Source organism: Falco rusticolus, chromosome 4, assembly GCF_015220075.1.
Source record: "Falco rusticolus isolate bFalRus1 chromosome 4, bFalRus1.pri, whole genome shotgun sequence".
In the NCBI taxonomy this organism is placed as follows: Eukaryota; Metazoa; Chordata; class Aves; order Falconiformes; family Falconidae; genus Falco; species Falco rusticolus.
The window spans coordinates 12,461,170-12,488,829 of NC_051190.1; the positions used below are offsets into that span (position 1 = coordinate 12,461,170).

The window sequence follows — 27,660 nt, forward strand, 5'->3', positions numbered from 1 at the left end:
CCAGGCAGGGGATTTTGCAAAGCCTCCCCAGGACGGCCAGACACTGGGAGGACCCGCCTGGCTCAGCCCCACTCCATCAGGGCTCGTCCCGGCCGCAGGGGACCCAGGGCTAAGGGCAGAAGGGAGTGATGCATCCCTCCATCCCCCCATTCCTCCATCCCTCCAGCCCTCCCTCCTCCATCCCTCCCTCCATCCTCCCTCCTTCTATCCTCCATCCTCCCTCCCTCCTCCATCCTTCATCACTCCTTCTATCCTCCCTCCCTCCATCACTCCCTCTCTCCATCCCTCCACCCTCCCTCCCTCCTCCATCCCTCCCTCTCTCCTCCATCTATCCCTTCCTCTATCCTCCCTCTCTCCATCCCTCCCCCCTCCATCCTCCCTCCCTACTCCATCCCTCCCCCCGCCCTCCCGCCCGGCTCCGCCCGGCAGCGGGACCGCGGGTTTCCATGGCAGCGCAAACAAGAGCCGGGCCGAGCCCGCAGTTGGGCCGAGCTGCACCACGGACGCGGCTGAGCACGGCCCCGGCCCCAGGGGCCCGCAGCCCCCGCAGAGGAGCCCGCCGGAGCTCTCCTGGTGAGCCAGCCAAGGGGTGAGGGCATAACGAGCCGCTCCGGCTCCGCTTTCGCCATCAGACGCTGTGCCTCGCCCGGCCAGCGGAGCCGCTGCGTGTGTCGCCGGGGAGTCACCCCCGCTGTCCCGTCCCGTCCCCCCCCCCCACACACACTCCGGGTGCCCGGGGGGTCCGCGCTTGGGCTGGGGGGTCCCGGGGAGCATCACGGCGCCAGTGCCCCGGGCGTACAAAGCCGGTTTCTTTGGCTGTGTAACTCCGCCGCTCTGCCTGCTCACTCCGCCACATCCTTTCCTGCGCAGCTGCCCGAGGGTAGCGAAAAGCACTAACAAACCTCTCGGTAAATTAAACCCATGAACGCCTTATCGACCGATTCACATGCTACTGGCCGTTAGGATGTAGCTGCTGAATTATTAAAATGTCAAGAGGCGGTGAAAGATGTGCCAAATGATTCTAGCAACAAAGCAATTTTTATTTGCATTATTGAGCTTAATAATTACAATTAGCCCAACTAGCACTTCTCTAGATTTAGGCATTATTTCTAAAGTGATGTGCAAACAATCTATTAAAAAAAAAATCCCAACAACCTCAAAGAAATAATACCTTAGAAAATGAATATTTATAAGTTAATTTTAGAAACAGATTCCTATACTTCCTTAAAATTGTACTATAAAGCACTTTTATCTCAGAGGGTTGCCGTGACAATTATTTTCCACATGCCAGTATCCTCTGCCTGGTCCTGCTTTTCAGCCCCATTCCCCATAGCAGGAATTTAAACGAATCACATGAACAAGACAACTTTTACGAGAACTGGTTTAGGTTACAGAAGTCAAGGTGTGCGCTAAGAGGGCTGAACCGCTGGATCTTTGCTGCTAGTGCTCTGCATATTTCACAAAATGTATTCAACTGAACACTGCAGGTGTTTGACTGCCTTCCTATCCCTGCCCTGATGGGGTTTGCTCCAAAACCCACATCATCATCAGGGGTTATGTTGTTCCAGGATGTAGATGAGGGACCCCTTGAGAAAAATATGCCATTAAGTTACACAGAGTTCAGAGAGGTGTGAAATCTAAGCAACCAGTCAAAGAGGCTTTTGGAAAAGGTACTTCAAGAACTGAAAATGAAAGAGAAAACATTTGGGATGTATTCAAACAGCCTAAATTCTACCTCAGCCTCTGTGTCTCATCAACAGTGAAAGTTTGATGCCTCCAAAGAATAAGATACTAATTGGGCAGCTGCAGGAGTGCAGCCAATAGGAAACACAAAGCACCAAAGACGTATGTGGAAATTAGGCCAGATGAGTTTAGCTCAAAATACATTAAAACTGGAGGCTGTTCAGAGTAAAAAAATGATGCTCTAAAATAGCCTTAAAACTAGTGCAAGCGGAAGAGGATATTTTCTGCTGTGTCTCATACCAGTGCAAATCAGGAATGGTCCCAGCAGCAGAACTGCGTCAATTGAACTAATACCTCACCGGACCCAGCTTGCTGCCTTTGTTGATTAAACGATAACTTTAACAATGCTCTATCTGTTCTTTGTAAGTGAGATCATTACAATTATGCCTTTTCCCCTAGGACCCATAGCAAAGACTACAAAAAGAGTCTTGATTCAAAGAAACCAAACCCCTAACTTTCAACTAAACGCTGTTTAGTTTGCCAGCCTAAAATTAAACAGTGGAGTTCCCTACAGCAAGTCTGTGCTGTTAAACAATCCTTCAGCCTTATTGCGAGAAACCCACAGTGCTGAAGTAATTGCTGGTAAGAGCTTTAGGGAGTAAAAATATTGCTTGTGAACCAGCAATAAGAGGATGAAAAAGTATGGGTGTGGATCAGGACTGGAGATGTGGGTGGAACAAGAAGCAAGGGAGCTGAGTTGCTTGTCATCTCCAAACTTTTGTCTTTGCTTTCCCAATCAGTGTGTGTGTAAGGATGACTGTGTTTTAGACAGCTTTCACACGAGCCAGGGTTGAACATCTCGAATATGGGGTCAGAACACAAATATTTTCCAGCTTACTGAAGCTTTTTGTTAATTCCTACAGACCCAAAAGGCTCAGTGGTTAAGATCCAGCAAGCCCTGAGGCCCATCACTGCTGTAAAACCTACTGCATCAGTGACTGACAGATCCCAGCTGATTGACTTGTCTATGGTCTTCCCTGGGCCAGGATCAAAGATGCCATCTCCACATAGAGAGTCAACACCTAGAAGTCTCTCTTCCAAATCTGGAACGCAAACCCAGCTTGTGCTGTCAGGTAAGGTCACAACGCTCCAGCAGCCTTTTGTTGTTAGGTCAAAGAGGTCTGTATTCAGACTTTTCGGCCCATGATCAGATGAGGCAGGTAAAACAGCTCCAGACTTACTAAATCCCCAGCTGAAATCCTGAGCTGATCAGCAGATACGATCAAGTGACATAAACAATACAGAGGTCTCAGTTATATCACTGGCTTCTTATAAACCAAATCCAGCTCCCCGCTCTTGATTCAGTGTTGTCAGACATCTGCAGCTGTGAGCACAGCTGCCCACCCTTCAGGCATGACGCAGCAGATCAGAGTCCCTTTGCAACGGGTCCTCATATTCTGCCTTGTGTCTTCTACACCCTCATCCTTTTTTTTTTTTGTTTTGTTTTTTCTTCTTTGCAGAAAGCCCAGAAGAGGATGAAGAAAACTCAATGAAAAATCCATTTACAATCCCTCCAGATATTCGCTCGATAAGGGAGGAGGAAAGAAGAAAGGTTAAGGCGGTATGTATACATGCTTTAGGCCAATGTATACACAAGCAGTTCACTAGGGGAGGCAACCAACGAATATAATACTAAAATTCAGTGCACAAGAGAAATGATAGCTGCCAAGTTCAGCTCAAGTTCCCCCAGATCAGCGTCAAGTCCACCAAAATCCATGACAAGCGATTAACTTTACCAAGAGCAGATCTGAGCACGGGCTTGCTGGTTGCTAGTGCAAAATCTGGATATTGTCTTTGTTTATTTAGTTCAGGGTAGATTGACCACTCATTCCTGTTCCTGGAGAATATACCTGCCAGTGCTGTTAGCACCGATTTCTACATAAAGCTTTGGTGTAAGATCTCTTGCTTTCCACTTCAAAAGGTTTGGCTTTCTGTTTGAGGAGCTGTGTTCCAACGTTCGATGTGACCAATGAAACGGATGCCTAGGAAAAAGGATGACATGAGTTTCATGCCTTCAGTTTCTCTCTATAAGATAGGGAATTACAACCCACCAGACTGAGGAACTAGTTCTCAGGAATGTCCCCCTCTCCTTATTTCTGCAGTGGACTTCCCTTAGGGCATGTAATCCAAAGGGGCTGGGAAGTCATGGGGAGGTTGTCACATCTCTGAGAGGACTGATTGTTGCATGTGGTTGCAGAAGCCAGGCAGTAGTGTGAAAGCAAGAGATCTTTGCTTCTAAATCACAAAAGGAGGGCTCCAAACAAGCTTAAGCAAACCTCCTCACCTCACAATGATGACTGATGTAGTCTGGTTTTCACTTGGGTTGAAGGTCACTATGGAAGTATGGGGAAGGACTTAGGAAGGAGTGCACTAAGGATGTCTGCTGAGTAATGTCCTCAGCCTAACTGAAGCTCAAACTGTGCAGAGGGCAACGAATGACACTTCAGCCCATGTGAAAGCATTGAGCATGAACAACCTGCTACTCTCCAGAAAGCTCTGGAGTGGGTTTGAATAGATCCCTTCGATCTGACCTTGAAGGTTTACACACTTTTGTGGAAGCTGGACTGAGTTGGTACTGAGCATGGGCTGTCCTGTTGCTCCCTTTTACTTGAAGGACGAATGTCTGAAAATTTGCATTCTCTCCCAGGAATAATCCAGGAAGGAAAAAATGAGGACACTGAGTAGGTACAAACTGGCACAGCTGGTGGCCGGATGCAGAATACAAATCAACAAACTAACGAGAACAAATGCTAAGAAATTGTTTCAGTTGCCTCAAGAGAAAGTATCATTGGGGTTAGTCAGATAAACCAGACAAACATGCATCAGCAGGGTATCAGTAGCCTGCAAATTTCTAGACTCTGAATAACAAATCACGTCTTAAAAAAACACAGCAAAAAAAGCACATAACCAAGCTGTCCACATAACTGACTTCTCATAGGAACGTGAAAGGATGAAGACCAGGAAAATCCATGAGAAAATTACTTACTCCACTAAAATAAAAGCAAAGCAAAAAGGGTTCAGGAAAGCTCTGCAAAAGGAGGAAGAGGAGGTCAGAAAACAAGTAACAAATGAAGAGAGACTGAAAACTCTTCAGCAGAGTCTTTCGTGGAAGATGGCCTTTAATAAAGGTAAGGAAGAGTTACTGTCTTTGTAGTGGTGCTGCTCAGTTGAGTAAGAGCCTAAAGCAAAAACCAAAGAGGGAATGGGAGTAGCAGGTAGCTCTAGCTGATGTCGGCGAGCTCCTGCAGACACAACAGTTCCCTGCTGCATCTTGCCAGCCTCTGGGTGGCTGGGTCATTTCCACCTCATGCATTTACACAGGGAGCACGCGCCACCCCCACCGCAGTAGCCTGGGTTCCACCATCCGCATGAAGTGGAGCTGGGAGCTCTTGGGATCAGCTGGGAGTCAGCTGAGAGTTTGCAGAATCTTGTGTCATGTGGACATTTCTACTAAGCTGACCTTAAAGTTGGATTTTAGCGGGTGTGGGTCTAAATGTTTTGCCTCTGACATGAGGAGTAGCTTTGCCATTAATGTCTAGAGGACATTGACCTTTGTAAGGACCAGATTCTCCACTCCATTCTACCTGGTTTTACTCCATGAAAGCCCATATGAAATTGATCCTAAACAAGGTCAAAACTATAATAAAATAATCAGTACTGCTGGCTCCAATGCTAATCACATTTATGCTCATGGCAGCCTATATATTCACTCTGTTTTGCCTTGGCCATATTTCCCCTCTAGTCTGATCAACTTTATATCCTGTTTCAGAGTACCCATTAGAAAAGGAGACCTTCCGTGACTACATAAATGACAGAAGAGAGATATTTTTACTAGAGGTACTTGGCTTTAAGAATGTTGCTTTATATTCATTTAACTACTCTTCCCTGTGTTGCTCTGTTTTGGGTTTTTTCCCCCTGAGATCCATTGCCTAGAGGTGATACCAACCAGACCTCATAAACTGATTGTCCAAGCACTATGTTAAAGACATTGACAGTCCATAGCCCAGCAATCCCCAGCCCAGAAAGGAAGGAACACAGGTTATTCGCACCATCCAGCAGCAGCCGTACAGCTGTTTAATTTGTGAGATGCACAGACATACCGATCTTTTGGCTCCTGGTGCCCTATACATAAATTCTAGCCGGGAGCCATTCTGGACTCAAAATAAGGGAGCTGTGCTGGAGCATCCTCGTTATTCACCTCTATTCTTGTGCTGTAACACGACTGAATGAGTCTTTGCTAGCCAGAGTTAATGCAGTGGTGGGACTTCTGGATTCTGTCTTTGATTTCACTGCTTCTTTGCTATGTCACTTCTGAAATGTCTCCTGGCCTCTATGTACCTAGTTTGCACTAAGACACATACCTCGGTTTGAAATCCTTACCCTCTCCGCCCACAGCTATAAGGTAATAAGGTAACCAAGAACAAAGCTAAACCAACACAGCTTTAAAACCAACCAACCGACGTGACCATGTTGCCTTTTGGGTTTGTTTCAGTATGCCATAGCAATAAAGCGGGATGAGATTCAAAGGATGGAGGACATAGCAAAGGACGAGGAAAGAAAACTGGAAAAGGCTGAATACTACCTGGAGAAGGATGCTGCCATGTTTGACGAGTTCCTGAAGGAGAACCATAAAAACTCTGTTCAAGCCCTGAAAATGTAATGGGAATTGAAGGAACCACCCGTTGAGCTCTTTTGCTTGACCCCCGGGGGTTTTGGCTAGCAGATGTTCTGTGCCTGAGTTTGCCCAGAGTTACAGCCCCGGTGGCAGTTTCTCCCCACACATTCAGTGAAAGAGAGGAAGGAGAATAGCTGGGGAATCCCCTCACTGCAAAAGCCCTTGATTTGGCTGCAACAAGGAACCTGCTGCTGACCCCACCGCTTCCCTTCTCACATCACCCTTACGAGAGGGAGATGCTTCTGCCCAGCCCCTCACAGCCGGAACAATTCCCTCAGGGGAGCGAGTTGAGCACCAAAAGGTATTACAAGGGCAGAGCAGCAACTGATGCTCATCAGCAGCCAAATTAGGGAGGCCTTAACCTGGAAGCGTGGCTGGGACCCCCTACTGTCCTTGCCTTCAGGCAGGAGCCAGGCTCACCTGGGATACATCTACAAGAGAGATTTCTAGTGCTCCCACACACACCTTTCTCTCCGTTTTATATGCACCTCAATCCACTACACACTTACTGCTAAATTGTTTTATAGCTTATGTTTATGGATTTTTCCCTAGAAACGAAAAAGAAACCACAACAAAGACAAAGAAAATAAGAGAGATCCAAATGATCACTTCCCAAATAGAGAACCTCCAAAGGTAACGGTTGCACACTATTGCTGTCGAGCCTTTAACAGCCCCTACCGTGCTATACCTTCAGCCCTTGGGGAAAACGGCAATCAGGGAAAAAGATTTCTAAAAATGTTCAATTTTAAGACTCAAAATGTTTCAGCTTTTGTTTTCCAGATGCTGTTTAAACCAACTCAACTAGTTGTTAATGATATTTTTGAAATTATGAATATTCCAAAATTAAATGCCTAGTCTCAGGTTAAAAACAAAACAAAACTAAGTAATGCACTTTAATGGGGAAAGATGAAAAAAATAATTTGTAATTCCAAGATTTCTCATTCATTTGCAAATAAAAATTCCCAGAGTAGCAAGCCCAGTGCCATAACAAGGGTCTGACCACAGAGATGTGACCAGACAGCTTCCATGTGAAGAACCACAGGGGCAGGTTCCCACTTGTCTTTGCATGTCCCAGGAGACATGTGCCCTCTTGTCCCTTCTCTGGGTGAAGCTGAATATCAAGAGTTAGAAAGAACTTGTTCAAACAGGGGCTCTCCTCCCTGCTAACAAACTTTGTCCACTTCTCTCAAACCCAGTGATATTGCCAAGTTGAAGAATACCCTGCAGGAATACAGGACGTACAGGGACTTCCTCTATCAGCTGTCTCCAAAGGAGTGGCAGGAGAAACACAGAACAAAGGAAAAGGATTTGAAGGCAGCATCCAAAGCTACTGAAGAAAGCACCTTGCCTCCCACCACCGCAGAGCAGGGTGAGTGCCAGGGAAGGGCTGCCCCCTCCTCACTGGGATGGTCCCCCGGTCTCGGTGTACATCTCTTCTTGCCTCCAGGTCTGACAGCCAGGACAAATGCTGCCGCTCTCCATAGCGCTAGTTACCTAGATGTGCCAAGTTCCCTGCTGTCTTCAGAAAGTCTGGATTTCAGGTCGTTACCTGAGATCAAGCCACAGCACAGAAATTTCCTGAAGCCTCTACTGACAAGGAAACTGTAAGTACAAGACACTGCAAACAACAGACTTAAGTAGTGTAGAAAGCACCCACCTGACTGGGAGCCAGTACAGCGGAAACCTCCTCACCACCTTCGCTGTGAGCATACTGAGCTCTGGTCTTACTGGAACAAATCAAAATACCAGCAGAAAGCCGTCAGGTGTGCAAGTCAGTACCTACGTACCCACTCCAACAGAGCTCCATCCTCAAATCCTCTGCTGAGAGCCTGGCCCACAGAACCTGGGCCTTGAGGTAACCCCAGGAGGAACTGTAGACCTCGGGCACATGTCCTGGAGCAAAGTTTCTGTGTGGCCTATTTGTGGCTAAGATGCTGGTTCCCACTGTGGGTCACAGCTGCCACGCAGATAGCTCCCTGCTGCTCTGTGATTAAAGAAAGTCCAAGGTCGCTGTAGACCACATTGCATTGAGCATCTACCCTCAGTAAGAGCCTTCAGGCGGTGGGTGCTGGGATGCAGGTGGCCGCTGCTGTAATGCAGGCAGGGCCAGCCTGAGAAGAGGAGAGGCAGGCAGGAGCATGAGCAATGGCTTGGAAGAGCAAAGCGTGAGGATCTGGTGAGTCTCCTGATGGCTATCAATAGAGTCTGAAGTAAGCCATTGCTTGCAGGGCCATCTCCTCTGCCTTGGAGCATTGCAGGTGCCAGGTTCTCCCATGCAGGGCTGCCCCGTGCCACCCCTCATGAAGCCACTGCAGTTACTGGGCTGCTGCCACGTGGCAGGGACAATGCAGACATGAGTGTGGCTGGCACTAAGATGATACAAATGGAGGGGTTTTCCCCCCTCCGTGGCACAGGGTGACAGGTGCAAGTGAAGGTGATGAGCAGGTTCTGCTGCCAATATCTGTCAGGCACCTCTTGCCTTGCCCTTCCAGCTCTTGTGCTGGCTTGTCCCTGGGGCTGGCAAGGAAGGAAAAGGCTGCACTGCTGGGTAATGGTACGGGCTGCGCAGAGCAAGAAGCACTCAACAGTCTTTCTCCCAGGGCAGGTAAAAACTGCAGACTCTCGTGGTGGCTACACCATGTCATCTGGGGGCAATACCATGTCCTACACAGAGCACAAGGCTTTCTCTACACTTGCTGTGCTGCTGCCTGAGCCTTTTTAATAAGGCTTTTACCTCTGCCTTCTCATGGCCCAAGAGCCAAAGCCTCCCATCGAGTTTAAAGCCATTTGGATGAACACCCTTGTTTAGGGCTCACATGTCATGTCCCCACGCCGCTGGCCAGCAGAGCCCAGAGCAGCTCAAGGGGCAGCTTGCTTGGGGGCAAACACAGCCCCCACACTGCATGTTTGTGTGACCCCCGGCTCCTACTGACCCCCACGTAGCCCACGGCCACGGGCACCAAACGTGTGAATATGCAAGGGACTGTTCAGGGGCCAACAGCAAACGACAACAGTGTTCACAGCTCAGTAGCAAGGTCTCCTTGGAGCTGTCATTTCTCTAAGGGCCTGACACACAAATTGCTTTTTCAGAAGTCCACTGGAGGATGCAGAAAGCGAAACCTGCTCAGATGAAGATGAGGTCAGGAGTCTTGTGTTGATATAATTACACTTTCTGTTTGTCCCGTGTCATTTATTGATGTTACTAATTTCTCTAACCTTCTAACCATTCATTTTGGTACTGAGGAGTTACTGTAGCCACTAATTATAAATGCATGTTTATAAATTCGTAAACGTTCATGTTTTAGCAACATGTATTGTAAACAACTTAGTTTAACTTTCCAAAAAATGTACTATCTTCTCAAAGCTTGCCATCCCCCAGCCAGGTATGACATCATATAATGGGAGATTTTGAAATTCGTGAAGTTACTACGTCTGAAATTGAAGTTTTCCCACTCACAATTGTTTACACCGCTGTTTACTCCCCAAAACGCAACTTGGTTTGGGTGTGAGCTACTGAGGCTGAGTAAAGATGTGCACATGGCAGGAGGTGGGAGACATCTGCTCATGGGAGAGCAATTGAACAGCCAGGACTGGGTCACACCAGCTTCCATGTAGTTCAATGGAACAGAAGCTAGAGGAGAACAAAACCTCACTGCATGTGTTTTCAGCTCCAGGGGCCTGAGCTGTATTTTACTGATCCCCAACAACTGCTGTCTATTTTCGCGGAGATGGAGGAAGAGAACTTGTCTTTCATCCAAAATTCCAAGGAGATTGAGGAAAGTTTGGACAAGATCCAACACACTTTCATCACCACACATGAAAGCACGTAAGCGTGATCCCACAAGTGGTGGGAAGGGGTCCCTATGCCCCAGCTTTCAAACGCAGGTGACCCCTTTTCCCCACACTAGCACCTCACCATCAGGCTGCATGCTGCAGACCACGAGTAATGCTGTTCACACAGCACACAGCAAAGAGCCTCTGTCTCATACCTTAGAGCCCAGCTGCAGCCCATCGAACTCGGCATCTTGGGAGCTCCTAGGGAAGTGTCCCATCTATGTAATTTAGGAAAAAGGACTTCAGCTTGGGACTAGTTCCTTCGTCCTCAAGGCACAGGCTGGGGAACTAATGCATTTAGCATCCTGGAGGGGACATAAGCCTGAAACACTGTGTCATTCTCATAAAGAAAGATCAAAGGAAGAAAGAAGGCAGGTGCTGGAGTGATCCAGACTAGCACCTATTTCAACTCAGTGCAAACCCTTCCTAGAGGAAACCAGCAGGGAACCCAAGTGTAATTGCAATATAGTATTTCAATGACAGGCAGACACACGTATTCCCATTTGAAGTGTAGCTTATCCCCTTGCGAAAGTTTTTAAAGGTAATCTACTTCTCCAACTATCTTATTAAAAAAATCTTCCATGTTTAGCTGTGCTACATCTCCCTCCCCCCCCCCACCAGCACAGTCACTATTATACCAGAAAAATCCCCAGTTCCCTCTGCTCCCAGAGCTGTGGGTCCAAGTTCCCCAGAAATGGCATGGTGTGACCTCCGTCTGCCGGCAGCAGGGATGGTCCCAGGCCAGAGAGCAGCAAAGGAGTCGTGCGCTCCACAGATGCCCTTTTGAAATACCTCCTTTCCTTTCTGGCCTAGGGAGAAGAAGTTAGCAGAGCTGAAACAGCAGGTAGCTGCCCTCAAATCCTCCATCACCAAGGAAGAAGAGAAAATAGCAGAGCTGGAGCTCAAAGTTCGCCTCTTTTACCCACGAGAATCTGAAACTGATGTCCAGGTACCTCCTGAGATCAAGGCAAGGGGGGTCAGCATGCATAGCAATGGTTCCTCTCCACAGCCATACCCATCCTGGGAAAAATGCAAACAGTGGGTTGCACTTGGGAGGGACCAGCACTATGTCTCAGCAATGGAGCTGGAGCAAGGGCAGGTTTGGAGCACCGCTGGGGCAGCAAACTGGGGCAAATGCATCTGCTCCATGCAGCTGGTATGAGGTGGGACCAGGGCTCGCTGAGGCAACCAGGCAGCTGCAACCTGTCCCAGGCCACAGCAAAGCCAGGAAGGTGAGACCAGCAGCAGACTGGTGCAGTGCAGCCATCTATCCCAGACACTGGTACCAAGCAGGCTGGAAGAGAAGCAATTTGGTCTTGTGGAGGGAATTAAAGTGTACTGATCTCCACTGATTTTGTAGGATTGTTGTGGTTCTTCTGGGCAGAACCCAGCCATGCCTCTCACCATATCTCCTCTCATGTCTAGGACCAAATACTCACAAGCCTGAACAAGAAGGTGCTGGAAGTCTATTGCCACTGCACTGGAGAAAGCGAGGCAAACCTGCAGACACTGCAGATGCTAATGGTGATAGAAAAACAGCTCTATGATTTACTGGACAACCTGGAGAAAATCCCACCAGAAAAGTTAGAACAGGCTCAGAAAGCCAAAAAAAAGGAATGGAGGATAAGGTAAGACAAGACCCTCTTCTGGAAATGGGGCCTCTATTTTTAAACGTTGACAGGCAAAAGCAAAGCTGCTGAAAAAGCTAAATTTGTCAGACCAACCTGTGAAAATGTAACAGTAGATTGAAACCCATGTGACCTATCCATTCCATTTTACCTCTGTAAAAGTTTCGCATTCACAGTACTTGCATCTCCCCATCAGTGAGCAGCAGCCCACAGCTGCATTAGGAAAGACCTGAAAGCTACATTAGAAAAGGGCAAAATCTGGAATAATAATAATAAAAAATCCAAAAACAAAACCACAAACAAAACCAGATTCAATGGTGCAAATAATCATTTGTAAGATGACAATTTGCAGTAACAATATTTAACTGATTAATTACAAAATCTCTCCTCTGTAGTTAGTTAACACACTCAAATCTGACATGCCCTGGTATTTTGTCAGGCTTCAAGAAGTACATAAGGGCATTTGTCAACAACACCAGCTTTCAAATGGTTCTTCTACAAAATTCCCAAGTTGTATTATTAAATTAAATAGTAGTCAATTAACACAATTCCAAGATGACACACATTCCTTTTGGCTCAGCTACACACATGAAATTTCCCCTTCCAAATAGCAAAGGTGCAGCTGGACAGCTGTATCTGGCCTATCCTCCAGTGAATCAGATCCAGCAGATAAAAAAAAAAAGAAGAATAAAATAGGGTGAGGATTTAAAGCCAGAACAGTGACATTTCCTTCCCACTTACTCTTTCTCTTCATCTTTCTTCACCTTTGTAGTAGAAAGGGTGTGATGCTTTTTCCTAATGTCCTGTGAACAGTTTTGCACTCAACTTAAAAAATGAAATAAGACACACATCTATTCTACTCTGGGACAGAGGGGGAAGGAATCTGCCCCTCCCAAATAAAAAGCAAAACCAACCAACTGAAAAAAACACCTTCAAAGAGAATTTACAATTTTCCTGAAGATCACAAGGTTAAGAATTAATTTCCTCTCTGCTGCAACGTTCCATAGCTTGAGCCCATTTCTGTTCCAGCACTTCATTTCCATAGGAAATGGGAGCCATTTAACAGTACTGACCTCTACTGTGCCCACTTAGGTGAAGCACAGCTCCATGGATGCGAAACCCTCCTACTCACATCTGTGTATTGACAGGCTTGGTTGCACTGGTGAGAACTTAGACACAAGCATCATTCACCCACAAAGTGGTGAGCATCCTGGTCAGCTGTAGAGCATAAGTCACCTGCCGAAGGTGGTACAGAGCGTCTCTGGAACAGTGAACAACTGTCTGACATCTCCATTTGCAAAGGTTGACATGTTTTCTCCACCCCTCACTCCAGTGAGAGTGTTTCCCTCCTACCACCTTCACAGCAACAAAATCCAGCATCAGCTATACCCAAATCCCTGTGCTCTGGTAGTGTTAGGTGGAAGATGCAACTTTAGACGTTGATGCTGTGTGCCAAAAGCATAATCAGTGTAGCGGCACACTGCATTTAACCCATCCTTTATTTGCTCCCTTCAAAAGGCTCAGAGAGGAAAAGCTGAGGCAACAGAAGCAGCATCAGGAGGAAAAATTGCAAAGGATTCTGGACAGATCACAGGCAACTATTAAAAAGAAGGTAAGTGCAGTAATTCATCTCAACAGCCTGCTGCAGAGAGGCTGGGGGTACTTGAACATCAAGTTTTTAAGGGAAGAGTGTTACCAGGGGCCCTGCATAGCTGGGTGGGGGTGGCACCCGTACTCAGGTGTAGCCCAGTTTACAAGACTGATGCAACTTGAGCAACTGCTGGGAGGTCAGTTATACTGCAGGTTACGGCAGCTCAGTGTCCCTCCATCATCCCCCATCCTTCCATCTTGACCGCATGGTCCTTCCCATTACTTGCCAGTTTCCTCAGTAAGCTCATTTCCACTTGTTAACCCAGCGGTATTAAAAAAAGCATGAAAAACAGCAAACGAGGAACTGGGCAGCAGCAGCAAGACACTCCCACCACCAGCAGCAAGGCCCTAGATCAGCTCGGCCATACCATCAAACCATACCTTTTTTGGCACACCCTGCATTACGCCAAACGGAGTTTTGGCCCCCCCGGAGCAGGGCTCCTGGCAGGAGGCTCGCCGGCACCCAGCAGCCCTGGCTGCGTGGTTCAGACACGCCACCCAGCACCGCACTGATGCACGTGCCTCTTCTTCCTCTGTAGAGCGACAGGAGGCTGGGGCCTCGTTCCAACCCCCCTGCCACAAAAGAGGAGAAAAACCACAGCCAAGAAGAAATGGATAAGGAGAAGGAAGAACACTTGTATTATTTCACTTGACAGCACAGCCTTAACCACAGCATGTAGGGCTGATGCTGCTCTAAAAAGTTTTTCATAGATCTACGTTCCATTCATCTTTGTTCAGTTGATGAACCCACGGTACCATGAAATTCCCTTCTCCTACCCTAAGATCCCAGGGAAAGTTGCTGTGTCAGGCAACCCCTTTTCCCCCCTCATTGGTCTTTTGCCTAAGAAAATAAATTAAAATTCTCTTATTTTGCTTCTAAGGCTCCTGCTAGCAACGATGTTTTTCTCATTCAGTTTTTGATGCAAGTATCACTACCCCTACAAACCTGACTAGGGAGATCTATCGCAGTCCTGGGTAACAATGCACAACTAAACCAGGCACCTGCAGACATACCATAATCACAAATCTGATGAAGGACTACGAAAACCAAAGGCTACACCTTAATGCAAAGGATGAGTTTCATGATAGACTTCACCCCACTACTGTGGAAAAGGCACAACCGAAGGAAATACACAAGCTCTGCAGCAATCAAGCTGCTAACAATTAGTTTTATGTCAGATTCATCCATATAAAGAAAAATACCCAGTGACAAACTGACCATAAAAAAAAAAAAAGCTTTATTAACCCTTTTGCACCAGCAGTTCTTCAGGTATCCATTGCCAGCAATGGAGTTCAAGCCAAGTGATCCAATTTTCGGCCCCAAGAGGTTAGCACTTTACATTCACTTACAAAGCTGAGTGAGGTACATTTTCAGAAGTAGAAAGATTTGGTTGCAAGTCCCATAAAAAGATGGAGTGTTCCTTGGCCATTTTAACAGATTAAGAACTGGTATGGTCCTTGGAAACAGAATAATGCAGGCATTGGGAGCTCGAGGTGTCTCAGCTTCCAGGGAGAGCACGGTGACCACTAGAGCAAGACCCAGTAGTCCCTTTAGTATGATTCCTCCTCAACCTTTCTACCTCTCAGGAGTGGACTCCGTGCTGCATTCACAGCCACCAGGTAGAAGATTTCATCTACTTGTTTGTTTGGTTTGGAAACCCAACCTGAGAGGGTTAACAGAGTCCCTGGATATAAGTCCCAGGAAGAGAGGAACAGAGACACCTCAATGCTCAGATAAGCTAAAGATAGAAAAATAAAACTGGTTCAACCAGAGGATATAATACTGCCTACAAATCAGGATCTGAAGTTGAATGTAACCTGTATGCTTTTTTTCTCCCCAAGTCTTCAACCAAAAAAGCATTTATCTGGACACATACATAGTTCAAAAGGCACAGGAAGTAAAAGCATTTCTGAATGACCTCGCATGAATTCAACATCAGTATAACTGTAAAATAAATAAATATGTGCAAGATTAGAAAGATCACAACGTTCTCCTGCATGACATATCTTATTTTGTAAAAAAATTACACATACGTGCATACACACACCTCATTGAGAATAAAAAAACAGTACATACACCCTTTTATCAAACTCCTATACATAATTTTATAGGCATTCAGTACATCACCATAAGAAACATTTAAATTACTACCTTAAACTGTAACCAAAGGGGATTTTTTTTTCCCTATACAACCCTATACTTACTTAGGTGTCTGCAATCCAGATAAGTACAGTACATACAACCTCTTCCCCTGCCCCCCAAGAGAAACTGCAGTTTTTCAGTGGGGTAAGTCTTCTATGTAACAATTCTTCTCCTCTTATAAAATACTCTGACAACTGCATATTCTGTAAACCAGCCGGAAGCTCCACGTGCATGTGACACTCAGGGATATCAATAAAGAACAGGTTTTAACAGTGTTCAATCGGGGGGGGGGGGGGGCGGGGAACCACCACCAAAAAACCCCAAACCCCAACCCAAAATAAAAAGGTAGTGGCCAGTTTACAGGTAACTTGGCAGCAGTTTATAGATGAGATAAAATCAAGGTGCTTAAATTTACGTGACGGTCAACATTCTTCCCAAAAAAGGGAACACAAAGATAAAACGAACCTCTCTCAGATGCTGTTGGAGTCTTAGCTAATCTCTTACAGTGAGTACAGTTCTATTGCAGTTTTCTTTTTCAAGTTTTGCTGGAAGAATTCAGCAAAGTATTTGGGATGCAGGAGCAAGGAAAGGGAGAAACTCAACATGAGCTACAAACTGATTCACAGCTAAGTTAACATTTAGAATCTAGCTTTCTAAAACAAAGATTTTAGAGCATCTCATTTTCATGGCATAGGACATTAATTTTGTTACATGTGACACTTTATTCCCGTTTTCTGCCGAAACAATTTGTGTGTGTGTGTGTGTATATAAACCACTTGCAAATTTTAGCTCTTAATTCCTTGATGCCACTGGCTCCAGCAGGAGACCAGTGGAAGGAAAGTTTTAACTGTCATAGGCAGGATTATAAATTTGTACTTGTTAGCTGTAGAATACTTGCTTTCCTGTGAAAACAGTAAATATTACCTCAGTTTGAAGTTTAATACAGTACTTCTCCCTGAAACAACACTGTACGGCAGTCTGCCCCAGTTTCTCCCACCACCAGGCAGACAGGGTATCTTACACAGGCACATCAAGTGGGATTTACATTTTTTAAGAAAAGCTTTCAGTTGCAACTGTCCTCAGCAAATTGCAAAGAGTGCAACTATAATCCAGTACTCCTAGTTTTCATATTTTCCTTGGAAAAAGACCCACACATTTATCTCACTCTGTCAAGACGTGATTGCCCAGTTTGTTTTCAAGTAACTGTTCTTAACAATGGTCATTCCAGATCCTGTAAATTTATTGTGCTTCCAGTGAACTGAGAGTTATCAGAACCTGCATCGTCTTCAGTAGAATTGTGTGGTTCCTGTTAAATCAAACAGAGAGCATGAAGAGTTCAGTGCTTTCACCTCTAGATGCCTTTAATGCTTATCAGTAAGATTACCTTGACACCGATCCAACATCAGAGAAATGTTTTGAATGGTTTAGAGGAAACCCAAAGCATTCCTGCATTGGCGACCCACTCAAACAGTGCCGCTAGAGGGTTTTTTTGGAACACTTCAGATGAGCATTACTAATGGAGATACGTTTGAAATCACTATTTGCTTTTTCCTCTATTAACTCTCTACCACGGCCAACAATCCCAGTGCTCTTCTTGTATTTCTAGGTTTATCTCAGTAGGGTGCTCCTCCTAAACAGAAAAGCTTTATCTTCTATCCAGGAGAAGCACACTTGGCAAGAATAACGGCACTGCAGAGTTTATCAAAACTGAAGCCCCACAGGGTCAAGTAGAAAACGTGATCTATGTACACGTTATCATTCATTGCTGCTCAGTTCTCAGCTGCTCCTGCTCACTAACATGCCATTTACCAGAACGGCAGGTAACAAAACATTTATGCAAGAAGCTGTATGAAGCTTTCTGCATTCACACACCGCTGACGCTCAGTAGTCAACGAGGGCAAGTACTGAAACCAGCAAGACTGTAGAAGCAAGCAGGCTTTTCAATCTAACTGCCATTCCCATACAGACGCTGCCCTGAAATCTAGGCTCAAGATTTTATTTCCCACTTCCTACCCTTCCTTAGCCTGTTACATATCCATTCCGATCCTCCTCCTCGGGCCACTTAATATCTGCAGGACAGGATCAGGATGGGGCACTTCAGTAATAAATGCGTAACATTTAGTTATTCATTACTCAGTAACAGAGGAAGAAAAACAACCACCTATGACATGCCAAAGGCTGGCAACATACACAAGGTAAACCTTGCAATGCAGCTCTCTGCTTACAACTTCTTGTAAGTGAAATTAAAACTCCCAATGGAAAACAACGTATTTTCATTCAGCAGAACACTCGTGTTCACAGTAAACTGCCTTCGCTTTCAAGCTAGGCAATAAAACACAACAGCTGTGATATGCTGTACCTGAAGTATGTGAACAGGTAAATCCACTGTAAGCTGAGAATGTGATGAGGAAGACTGAGAGCTCAGTTGAAAGGGCAGATCTCCTTCTCCTGGAGAATCATCCTGCGAATGCAGAAACATAATGCAATTGCAAGACCCCCAAGCACCTCAGCACAACATTGCAGATTTCACTCAGCCTCGCAATCTTAAAAGAAATAATAAATCTGATAAAGCTAATGCACTGTACTAGTAAGGCCTAGGCCCACAAAGATATGTGGAAAGCTAACTACCACTTAAATGTGAACCTAGTATAATAGGTTGTACGCTGAGCTACCATAATCAATTCGAAAAATTGCCAAGACCTGAAAAGGAAGGAACAGTTCATCTTCCAAGGTAACATTCAGAAATATGTGACAAGTTTCATCGCATTGTGTGAAGCTGGTAATTGAAACTTACAAACGTTTACACCCATCAGATGGAGAACTCTGCCCATAGCTTCCTCCATATCACACCTTGTTAGGAATAAAGCAGAAGAAGCTTCCCCTCTCTCTGGATACTATAGATATACACCTGGCCAAAAACTTATGACTTTTCATGCTCCACTAATCAGCTTACATCGATTACTAGGTATTTTTAATAAAAAAAAAATGTTAAGCTTTACTACAACAGTTTAGAGATATAACAGCTTAGGCTGAAACTCCATTTTGCAGGAATCTTTTCATTTCTGTCTCATTTACCTTGTAAATGAGAGAGAGGTGGAGTTATAGAAGAATTTGGGGAGCTGTCAATAAAGAAAAGGACGAAGAAAAAGTCAATACTCCCGTGCACTACCTAACACATGGTAGTAATCCTTTCCTTTTGCAAGAAAAATTACCCCATGCTTTGGGACAGGAACGTACCATCTGTTTTGCTGCTCTCATAACTGCCTGTCAAATGAGGCAATTCCTAAGCCCTTGAAGGATCACAACTCTCACATGCAAAATGTAAGTTTGCTAAAACTCTTAGTTCTACTGCAGCGCTTCCTGCATCAGCTGTATCCAGCCTAGGAAGCTGAACAGGACGTTGCCTACAGTTGCAGTGCCCATATGTTTCAGACTGGCCTGCGTATTATTACTAAATCAAATAAAACCATCTTACCCATTTCCACAGTGCATCTGTTTGGGCCCCAGCAGTTGTACGATTGAGGCAGCTCTGTTTTCGAGCATTTCTGTATCTCACTAAAGCCAGTTACATACAAACTTCCCCAGAAAGCATTTCTTGCGGGAAAATGCCCCAATGGACACGGTACATACTGCAGATCTCAAGATCCCATCTAGGGGCGGCAGCACCCAAGTTCAGAGTTAGTCAGATCCTTCCGTAACTGTGCCAGTTTGGGTAACAGAGGAGAGGAGTATGTGTTTCCTTCCCAGCTCTTACCTGAAGAAGCTGAATTTGCACATACTGGGCTCCAGTGGCAGGGTCCCTTATTGTCAGCCCTCCATTTGGCAGAACTATATTGCCACCCAGTCGACTGCCAGCAGTAGATGATGAGAAGTTGGTAGGGCTTACTTTACCACCCTTGCTTTTTCTCTGACCAGAGCCAGATGCCCCTAAAAGAGACCATTTTAGTATTTAGACGGTCAGAAGCAATTTGCCGAAGTTTTCTGCTAGTATTTTTCAATTTTATGCAGTTACCTATACTACACAGCAAATGCCTGGAACAGTGCAATATAATTAACCACCATCTGATAACTGCTAAAAGGCCAGACAGCAATCAGCTGATGAATTCCATCTGCTGACTGAGCATCTTTTTACATGAATACCATTAAAACCACATCACAAACTGCTAAGCTTAGGGCTCACCCCGGTGGTAGCACAGAAATTGCAGTGTATCTGTGGAGTTACAGAAAGGAATTAGGAAGTAGAATTGCATTTTCTATTTTTAATTTTGCAACGCATTTCCTGAGAAGTCTTGTACATAATTTTTCCAAACTGTATAAAGAGCATCGTAATGCTCATCTATTTCCAGAAAGATTTCAAGGACTGTTAGGTAGAATGGGCTACAGAAGTACAACTATGATAACGTTCAGCATTTTCCAGTTTAAAACAAGACAAGCCAGCTGCTTGTATCACAAGCTGAAAACCAAAACTCTAATCAAAATATACATAAGGATACCTTCTTTTCAACTGGTTCTTTTTGGTTTGTTTTTTAATTCTACAGTAAATAAAAGGTTTGGATAACTTCTTTTCAAACACTGAACTTCCCTCTACAGTGTTCATTCAACCCAGTTGAACCAATTCGAAATACAAAACTCTCTAGACCACTGAGAAGCACATACTAGCATTAAGACAACAGCTGGTGAAAGATGGACTACTGGGAGCAGAAATAGGGATTTTCTGAGGTTATTTTAGGAGACATGCGATTAAATGCCATTCTCTTTCTAAACTATGTCCAAAAGACATGTTTGATGATAAAAGAATAGTTGGAACTAGCTTCATAAAGCTGTTATCCTTCCATGCGATGATTCACTGATCCAGACAGAATTTATTCAGGTATGCCTTTTACAAATCCAGAAACATGACAGTGCTCAATTCAGAATCAGTCTCTTAACTCACCTTAAAAATTATGACCTTAATTTGCAGAGGTGGGAAGGTCTAACAGACAGCAAGGAAGAACTAAACATATATATCTACATATATATGATATTCCACCCCAGCCCCCAGGGTAGACACAACTCAAAGGCCTGAATCTGTGCAAGTCTAGCGAGCCATGGACCATATTTGATTTGACAAAGTAATGGTGCATGATTCACATCAGACAGCTCTGAGTCAAACTGCAGTTTAAGAGAAAGAGGACACATCTGAAATCATGACCTGAACTTCACACTCACAAGAACTCCCTACAAGGCTAAAATCTGACAGAGGTTTCAATATTTCTAGGTAACTAAGAAATAAACTCCTTAGCACTGCATACAGGCTGTTACTAAGTGAAACACAACAGCAAAACAAATCCAGCTGATGTTTTCATTGCCTGTACTGAGTAAAAGAGAATGCACTATGTAAGAACAAAAGCATAAACAACAGAAAGCAAAGCTACCTTAATTTTTTTTGTTTTATTAAGAAAATAAAAAGCAGATGAAGAGATGGAGAGATAGTGTCTTGTTAATAATCATGAAACATATGGTGCAGATTTCTTCGTAAACTTACTGTGAACATGGTATTCCACAGAATGTGATTATCCCCAGTAACAGATGGTACACCACATGCGTATTTTAACTAGCAATAAACTGGATGGGATACTTAAGAATACTCAGATACCTGCTCCCATTTCACTACCAAAGAACCTAAATAATTGTATTTAGTAAATTTAACAAAATCAATAGTTTCTCACCTGTGCTGCTCCCATTCCCTTTCTGTTTTCTTTTCTTGGCTAGCTGAATGGCTCTGTAGTCTGTTCTTGCAGAGCCACTGCTTTCCTAGCAAAAAAAGAGCAAGCCAAGAAATGCAAAGGTTTTTTTGAATGCAAGAGCAAACCAAAACAATGAACACAAACTAAAGAGTTCCCAGTTGCAGTTACCTTTTACACTGCAAACACCGAATTCTAGTTTCCCATGCTCCTCTTATTAGAGTTTCAATTAATTCCCTGTACATACTTAGTAACTGGAGCTCAACTCAAAAAGAAGTTAGCACTATATTTACAAGTTTTCAGATTTTAACAGGGTAAACATTTACTTTGCAACGTAAATAAAAAGTTAAGTCTCTAGTAGCACAGTAAATCAGAACAGGAAAGGTACTTAAACCAGGAATGAACATTGAGATGAAAATGTTTCGTGTACTCTCCCAGCCCAAATCCTTCCCTGGAATGAAATGCACAAGACATACCACATATTCTTGGGTATTCTTGTAAATTCCATTTAATTCTCAGTCAGATAGTCACTTACTTTTTTAATCCCTTCTTTTGAAGGGTTCTCCTTTAACTCTCCCCACCAGAACTCTAGTATTTCTTAAGAGAACTTATCACCACACTGCATCCACTTTGGACAACATGCTATTTCAACATAACATTCTACATCCTTCATCAAAAAAAGCCAAAACCCACGATGTGCAAAATTTGAGAGAAAGGTCTCCCTATAAGGTATATGTAGCAACATGTATCTCCCCAATCAGGGCATCGCAGTCATGTAGGGGTAAAATGAATATAGTTACTGCATACCAAAAATGAGCTGCCAGTCACTGTGCCAAGATCCATTTCTTTCTGTGCACTGTAGCTCCCTGGAGGGTTGGAGAAGACAAACTGTGTCACTACTTTGCTGCCCTCTTGTTGACCAACAACATCCGAGCTAGGAAGCAAATTCCGTTCAGCTTTAGTTGGCGTCAGTAACTCAGGCACATTGGTACCGCCGAGGCTACTAGAAGGAGTCAAAGTGGCTGTGTCGATTGTTAAATTATTGCTGGACGTCAAACCGTGCATATCTTGACTGGAATTCCTCACCGACAGAGATGCTAGTGAACCCAAGGCTTCTGCATTGACAGTCTGTACATCATCCAAATTTAAAGTGCTTTGCTGTAGAACTGTTGCACTGCTTCCCAGCAAGAGAGAACTGTCCAGGCCCTGCGGCATATCGCTGCTAGCCACCAGTATCAAGGGATCAACCGCCTGGCTTAAAGAACTGTTAGTGACAGGCAGGTTTCCCCCAAGCGTTGAGCCCACCGAAGCAACATCGATCGTGACAATTCCAGAATTGACTAGCGCCATGTCTGTTGCAATTCCAGAATTGTTACTAGACATGTTGGAGAACAGGGATACAAGGTCTATGTTGCTGAGATCGCTCTGTCCTGGACTAGTGAGTTCACTGCTGGGTGTGAGGGAGCTTGTTGCTTCCAGCTGAGTTAGGAGATCTGGAAGAGAAGGGTTTGGTTATAAGACAGCCCTTTCATCAGACCAATAGGGAGGGAAAACATGAATGATCAAAGGAGAACGCTTAAAACTCTGGATTCTCAGCCTGCTGAAAACACTTCCCAACTTCCCTGAAAGCAGATTTAAGGAAAAGCAGCTTAATGAAATAAGTTCACTCCTTTACTGAGAAACGTCAGTTACAAAAGCACTTGCCAAAATACTACACTAAGGCAGTCCAGACTAAGGCAGGTTGTAGAGGGGTGGAAAAAGGAGCGCAAAAAGGAGCAGGTTCAGTCCTTGCTCATATTTTACAGATGGCATGGAGAAGGACAAGCTCTACTTGATTCAAAAAAGCTGCAATTCCTCACAATTTCACACAGATCAAGCTCAAGTCTCACTTTCTGATATTTGTTAGAGGTCCCACTGAAAAATTTTTGGTAGGAAAACCAACTCCAGTCTCAGCAAAGATTCTACCGTTTGTTCAGTGGGGCTTAGATTTCAACATCAGTAAATACACATTTTCCTTAATAAAACACTTAGTTTTTCCATTGTAGTCCCCTATAATTTGAAACAAATACTTTACCTGGGCTGAAGTTATGCTGTTTGACCATGTGCGTCTTCATACTGTGTTTGGAAGTGAACAGTTTATTACAGCTGGATACAGGACAACGAGTCTTTAATGAGTCCACATCCTGAAGATGCTTTTTGGAGTGAATATAGAGACTACTCCGTGCTGAAAATTTTGCACAACAGCCTGAAAGAAGACATACAAGGCTTGGAAGTTTCACCTAATTCAATTTGATGTTCATATTTAGTGTCTTAACAAAACAAATCAGAGTCGCTCTGCAGAACTCTACCTGCTGTTTTGCAAGCACCTGTGCATACAATCACAGGCATAAGAAGCAAGCCAAATATATTTCCTCGTTTTACATCAAAGACACCTCAGTGGGCAGAATAGTTCAACAACCTGTTTCTGACAACAAGAAACTCTGAAGTCATCCCATGAAATGAGCCACCTTTCCCTGCTATGGCATCTTAAATGTAAAATCTTCATGACGACTGCTGGCAAAGCCATTAGAAGGAGAAACAATTGCCAAGTAGAGCTGCTCTACTTTATGAAACAGAATATTCCAGATCAGACCCTAAATCTTTGTTCCTGGAGTCCTAATGAAGCGATGGAGGTGGTGCTAAGAAACCCACAGAGCATCAGCAAGGCTCCTGCGTGACCACCACAACAAGTACCACTCACACAGCCATCCACCGTCCCAGCAGCAGAGACTACTGCAGCACAACTGCTCAACATTTGAGACGACATGTCACAAATAAAGTGTGTCACAGTAAAGTGTGGCCTTGAAGGTGTGTGACAGGGCCACTTTTCCCTACGCCTGATGAAACAAGTGAAAAAGCTGAGCTACAGGAAGTATCACAGATAGGATTTTCCAGAATAAAGTAGCCCCGTTCGTCATAAAGGGGAGAGGGGAAAAAACCAACAAGAAAACAATCAAGCTAGAGCATGAGCCAATGTTTCCTCCGCAATCTGTAAATTTGACAATAATAATTCATTCAGTTACAGTGTCTTCAGTTTAGTTTTACCTCCTTAAAATCTGTTAGAAGACTCACTCCAAATTGTCCCAATCCTGTTACAAGCTTGCATTTGGGGAAAACGCACACAGCTTTAGGCAATATACACACCAATTACCAGTTAACATATACAAGAGTGGAACAATACCTTCTACTGGACACTCAAATGGTTTTGTACCGAGGTGAGTTATACTGTGGCCTTTCAAGTGTTCTGCTCTTGTGAAGGACTTCCCACAGCCTTCTACTGGGCACATGAATCTCCTGTCATCTTCATGTTTCCTACAAGGGAAGGAAATTGCCATTGCCATGATTAAATCCACCGCTACTGTAGCACCAGAACTAAAACAAACAAACAGCAAGGGACTTGGGACAGTATACTCAGAAAAGGCTACCTTTTATGCCTCAGCAGCTTGGACATACTGGTGAAAGACCAGCCACAACCTTCAAAGTCGCAGATAAAAGGCCTTTCCCCTTAGGCAAAGAAAGGTTACATTAACAACCTAATATAGAAATACACATTGCTATTAGAAAATATCAAAAGCTGCTTAAATTGAATTACTTTAAGACAAGGAAGACTCAGCCACCTTGTCCTGCAATTCACTGCAGAGAACCGTGATGCCCCTTCCCTCTGGCACAATCTTTAAGCCTTCTTTAACTCAAGGCTATTGCATCTTTCCCCGGGCATCAGGGGGCACAGATAATTATCCATCCATCTCGTATTAATCTGAGCTATTTTGAAGGTGCTTCAAAACCAGTAACAGCATTATTCAAAATAGAAACACAATCGAAATGTGTTTTCCTCTTTTCATGACCTGGGACTGTATGTTGGTTAGAATCAATACAGGGAAGCCTACGAAGGCGGTTTCCATCACACCTATGAACTTTCACTTAGCAGAAGCAACACTTTAAAAAAAACACAAAACCCAAACCCCAAGCTGTAAAGCCATGAAACCAGGAAAACAGAGGACAGTAAAGAGTACACATCATTATCTTTAAAACTTTAAAAGGCTGGATTTCAGTTTAGTGGCAGTCCTTGCAAGCCTGGAGTACTTGCTTGAGTTGAAACCTATCCTCTTGCTGTTTGAAACCTTGGTACATACGTTCCATGTGTTCTGAGAGTCTTTTAGCCCTTTGTTTTGAGCAAGATTAGGATTTGTATAATATTCTAAATGCCTATGAACTCGGGAATAGAGCTGGGATAATTTTTTTGAACCGAGTTCACACGCCAAAAGCACGTCCGTAGCTACTTCGCATTTGGCAGGTTCGTCTGGTGGACTCCTACCCCCCAAAAGGCCACGCATCAAACGTTTTCACTGACTCCAAACGACTCGTGTCACCCTGCCTCCCTTCACGACTTCCAGTTTTTGCCAGCGAACTGAAGCATGCTCTCCACGCAGGACCTTCTGTGTACATCCCCAGACACACGTCACCCTCCCGAATACCTGTGTGACTCCTCATGTGGATTTTCAACCGGCAGGCTTTGTCGTACTGCTTGTTACAGCCCGGGAAGGAACAGGAGAACTGCTCCTGCTCCCTGAAGTGGGCTCGGTTGTGGGAGAACAAGGCGCTCACCGTGATAAAGGTCCTTTCGCAGCCTGGGGAGGGAAGGGGCACAGCGTGTCAGCCCGGCACAGAACCGCAGCGGGACGGCCGCGAGGGATCCCCCGATCCATCCAGGGTGCTACACCCCAGCCCAGGGAAAAACCCAACGGTGCCATCCCAACCTACGTTACTCCCAGGGACAACCGTCCGGCCGAGGCGGGCGACCGGCGCGCACAGCGCGTCCCGGGGCTCAGCACCGGCACAAGGGCACGCGTGGGCCGGGCCCACTCCCCGGTGCCGGTGCCGGTGCCGGCCGGAGCGCGGCCCACCTCCAAGCCCGGGGGGCGACCCGGGGGTGCCGCGGGGAGGCAAAGCGAGCCGGGACGCTGCGGAAAGCCCCTCTCGGCCGGGCGAGCGAGCCTGTGCACGGCGCGGGGAGGGAAGCGAGCCCCCGGGGGCGGCGGCTTACCGGGGAAGTCGCAGCGGTAGGGCCGCTCGGGCTCCAGGTGGCTGCGGCGGCGGTGGGCGGCGAGGCGGGCGGCGCTGGGGAAGCGCTGCCCGCACGCCTCGCACTTGTGCGCCGCCTCCTGCTCGTGGGCGCGGCTGTGGGCCCGCAGGTTGTAGACGGTGGTGAAGCGCTTGGCGCAGCCCGGCGCCGCGCAGGCGAAGGGCCGCAGCTTGTCGTGCGAGTGCAGGTGCCGCCGCAGCTTGTAGGCCGTGGCGAAGGACCAGGCGCAGCCCGGCACCGGGCAGCCGAAGGGCCGCGCCGCCGCCCCCCGCCCGTCCTCGCCGCCGCCGCCGTGCGCCGAGAGGCGGTGCAGGCGCAGCTGCTGCTTGCGGGGGAAGGCCTCGCCGCAGCGCGGCTCCGGGCAGGGGAAGGCCGGCGGGGAGCGCGGCCGCGGGCCGCACGGCGGCTCGGCGGCGGGCGGCGGCGGCGGGGCGGGCGGCGGCGGGGCGGCCCCCGCGGCCTGCTCGGCGCCGGGCCCCAGCGTCAGGACGCCGTTCTCGATGCGCACCACCAGGCTCTGGTTGTTGATGGTGATGGTCCCCGAGAAGGAGCCGTCCTCCGCGCTGCCGCCATCGCCGCCGGCGGCGGGGGGCAGCGGCGGAGGCGGCGGGGGAGGAGGTGGCGGCGGCGCCGAGCCGGGGGCCTCCTCGGGCGGCTCGGCGGGCGGCGGGCCGGGCTGGGCGCGCCCCGCTTCGCCGCCGCCCGGGCCGGCCTCGGCCGCGCCGCGCACCACGTTGAAGACGAGCAGGAGCCCGTCGTTGTCGGGCGCGGGCCCCGCCGGCGGCGCGCAGGGGCTGGGCGTCGGGCCGGCTCCGGGCTCCGGCTTCTCCTCCACCAGCAGCACCGGGAAGCTCACGTAGAGGCCCGACGCGGCGGTGCTGGCGGCGGAGGAGGAGGAGGCGGCCGTGGCCGCCGGTTCCCAGGCGGGCGGCGGCGGCGGGCGGCGCGGGGCGGCGGGCGGCGCGGCAGGGCCGCCATGTTGGGCGCCGGGCCGGGCCCGGGCCGCCTCCGCGGCGGGCAGCCCCTGCGTTTCCATCTTGGGGGTCCCTGTAGCAGCGGCTGAAACCGGAGCCGCGGGGCGGGGCCGGCGCGGGCCGGCGGGGAAACCCGGAGCGCGGCGTCACGGAGCGGGCCCGGCGCGG

The 27,660-nt window shown here is 46.6% G+C and overlaps 2 protein-coding genes across 2 annotated transcripts; one reads left to right on the forward strand and one right to left on the reverse strand.

The window, feature by feature from the left end:
- The first annotated feature begins 466 nt into the window (after positions 1 to 466).
- Positions 467 to 14,504, forward strand: CFAP100 (cilia and flagella associated protein 100). The gene is made up of 15 exons (XM_037387290.1): positions 467 to 573; positions 2,607 to 2,816; positions 3,204 to 3,304; positions 4,682 to 4,871; positions 5,513 to 5,580; positions 6,236 to 6,399; positions 6,971 to 7,051; positions 7,615 to 7,787; positions 7,866 to 8,022; positions 9,509 to 9,557; positions 10,087 to 10,244; positions 11,066 to 11,201; positions 11,678 to 11,880; positions 13,399 to 13,492; positions 14,070 to 14,504. Exons 2-15 carry the CDS (start codon positions 2,711 to 2,713, stop codon positions 14,181 to 14,183), a joined length of 1,794 nt encoding a protein of 597 aa, XP_037243187.1. The 5' UTR covers positions 467 to 573; positions 2,607 to 2,710; the 3' UTR covers positions 14,184 to 14,504.
- Positions 14,505 to 14,745: 241 nt separating this feature from the next.
- Positions 14,746 to 27,593, reverse strand: ZXDC (ZXD family zinc finger C). Its single transcript, XM_037385427.1, has 10 exons — positions 26,480 to 27,593; positions 25,911 to 26,063; positions 24,861 to 24,939; positions 24,617 to 24,747; positions 23,471 to 23,641; positions 22,204 to 22,889; positions 21,382 to 21,466; positions 19,428 to 19,600; positions 18,033 to 18,134; positions 14,746 to 16,979 (listed from the first exon to the last, which is right to left on the reverse strand). Exons 1-10 carry the CDS (start codon positions 27,552 to 27,554, stop codon positions 16,893 to 16,895), a joined length of 2,742 nt encoding a protein of 913 aa, XP_037241324.1. The 5' UTR covers positions 27,555 to 27,593; the 3' UTR covers positions 14,746 to 16,892.
- Positions 27,594 to 27,660: the final 67 nt, after the last annotated feature.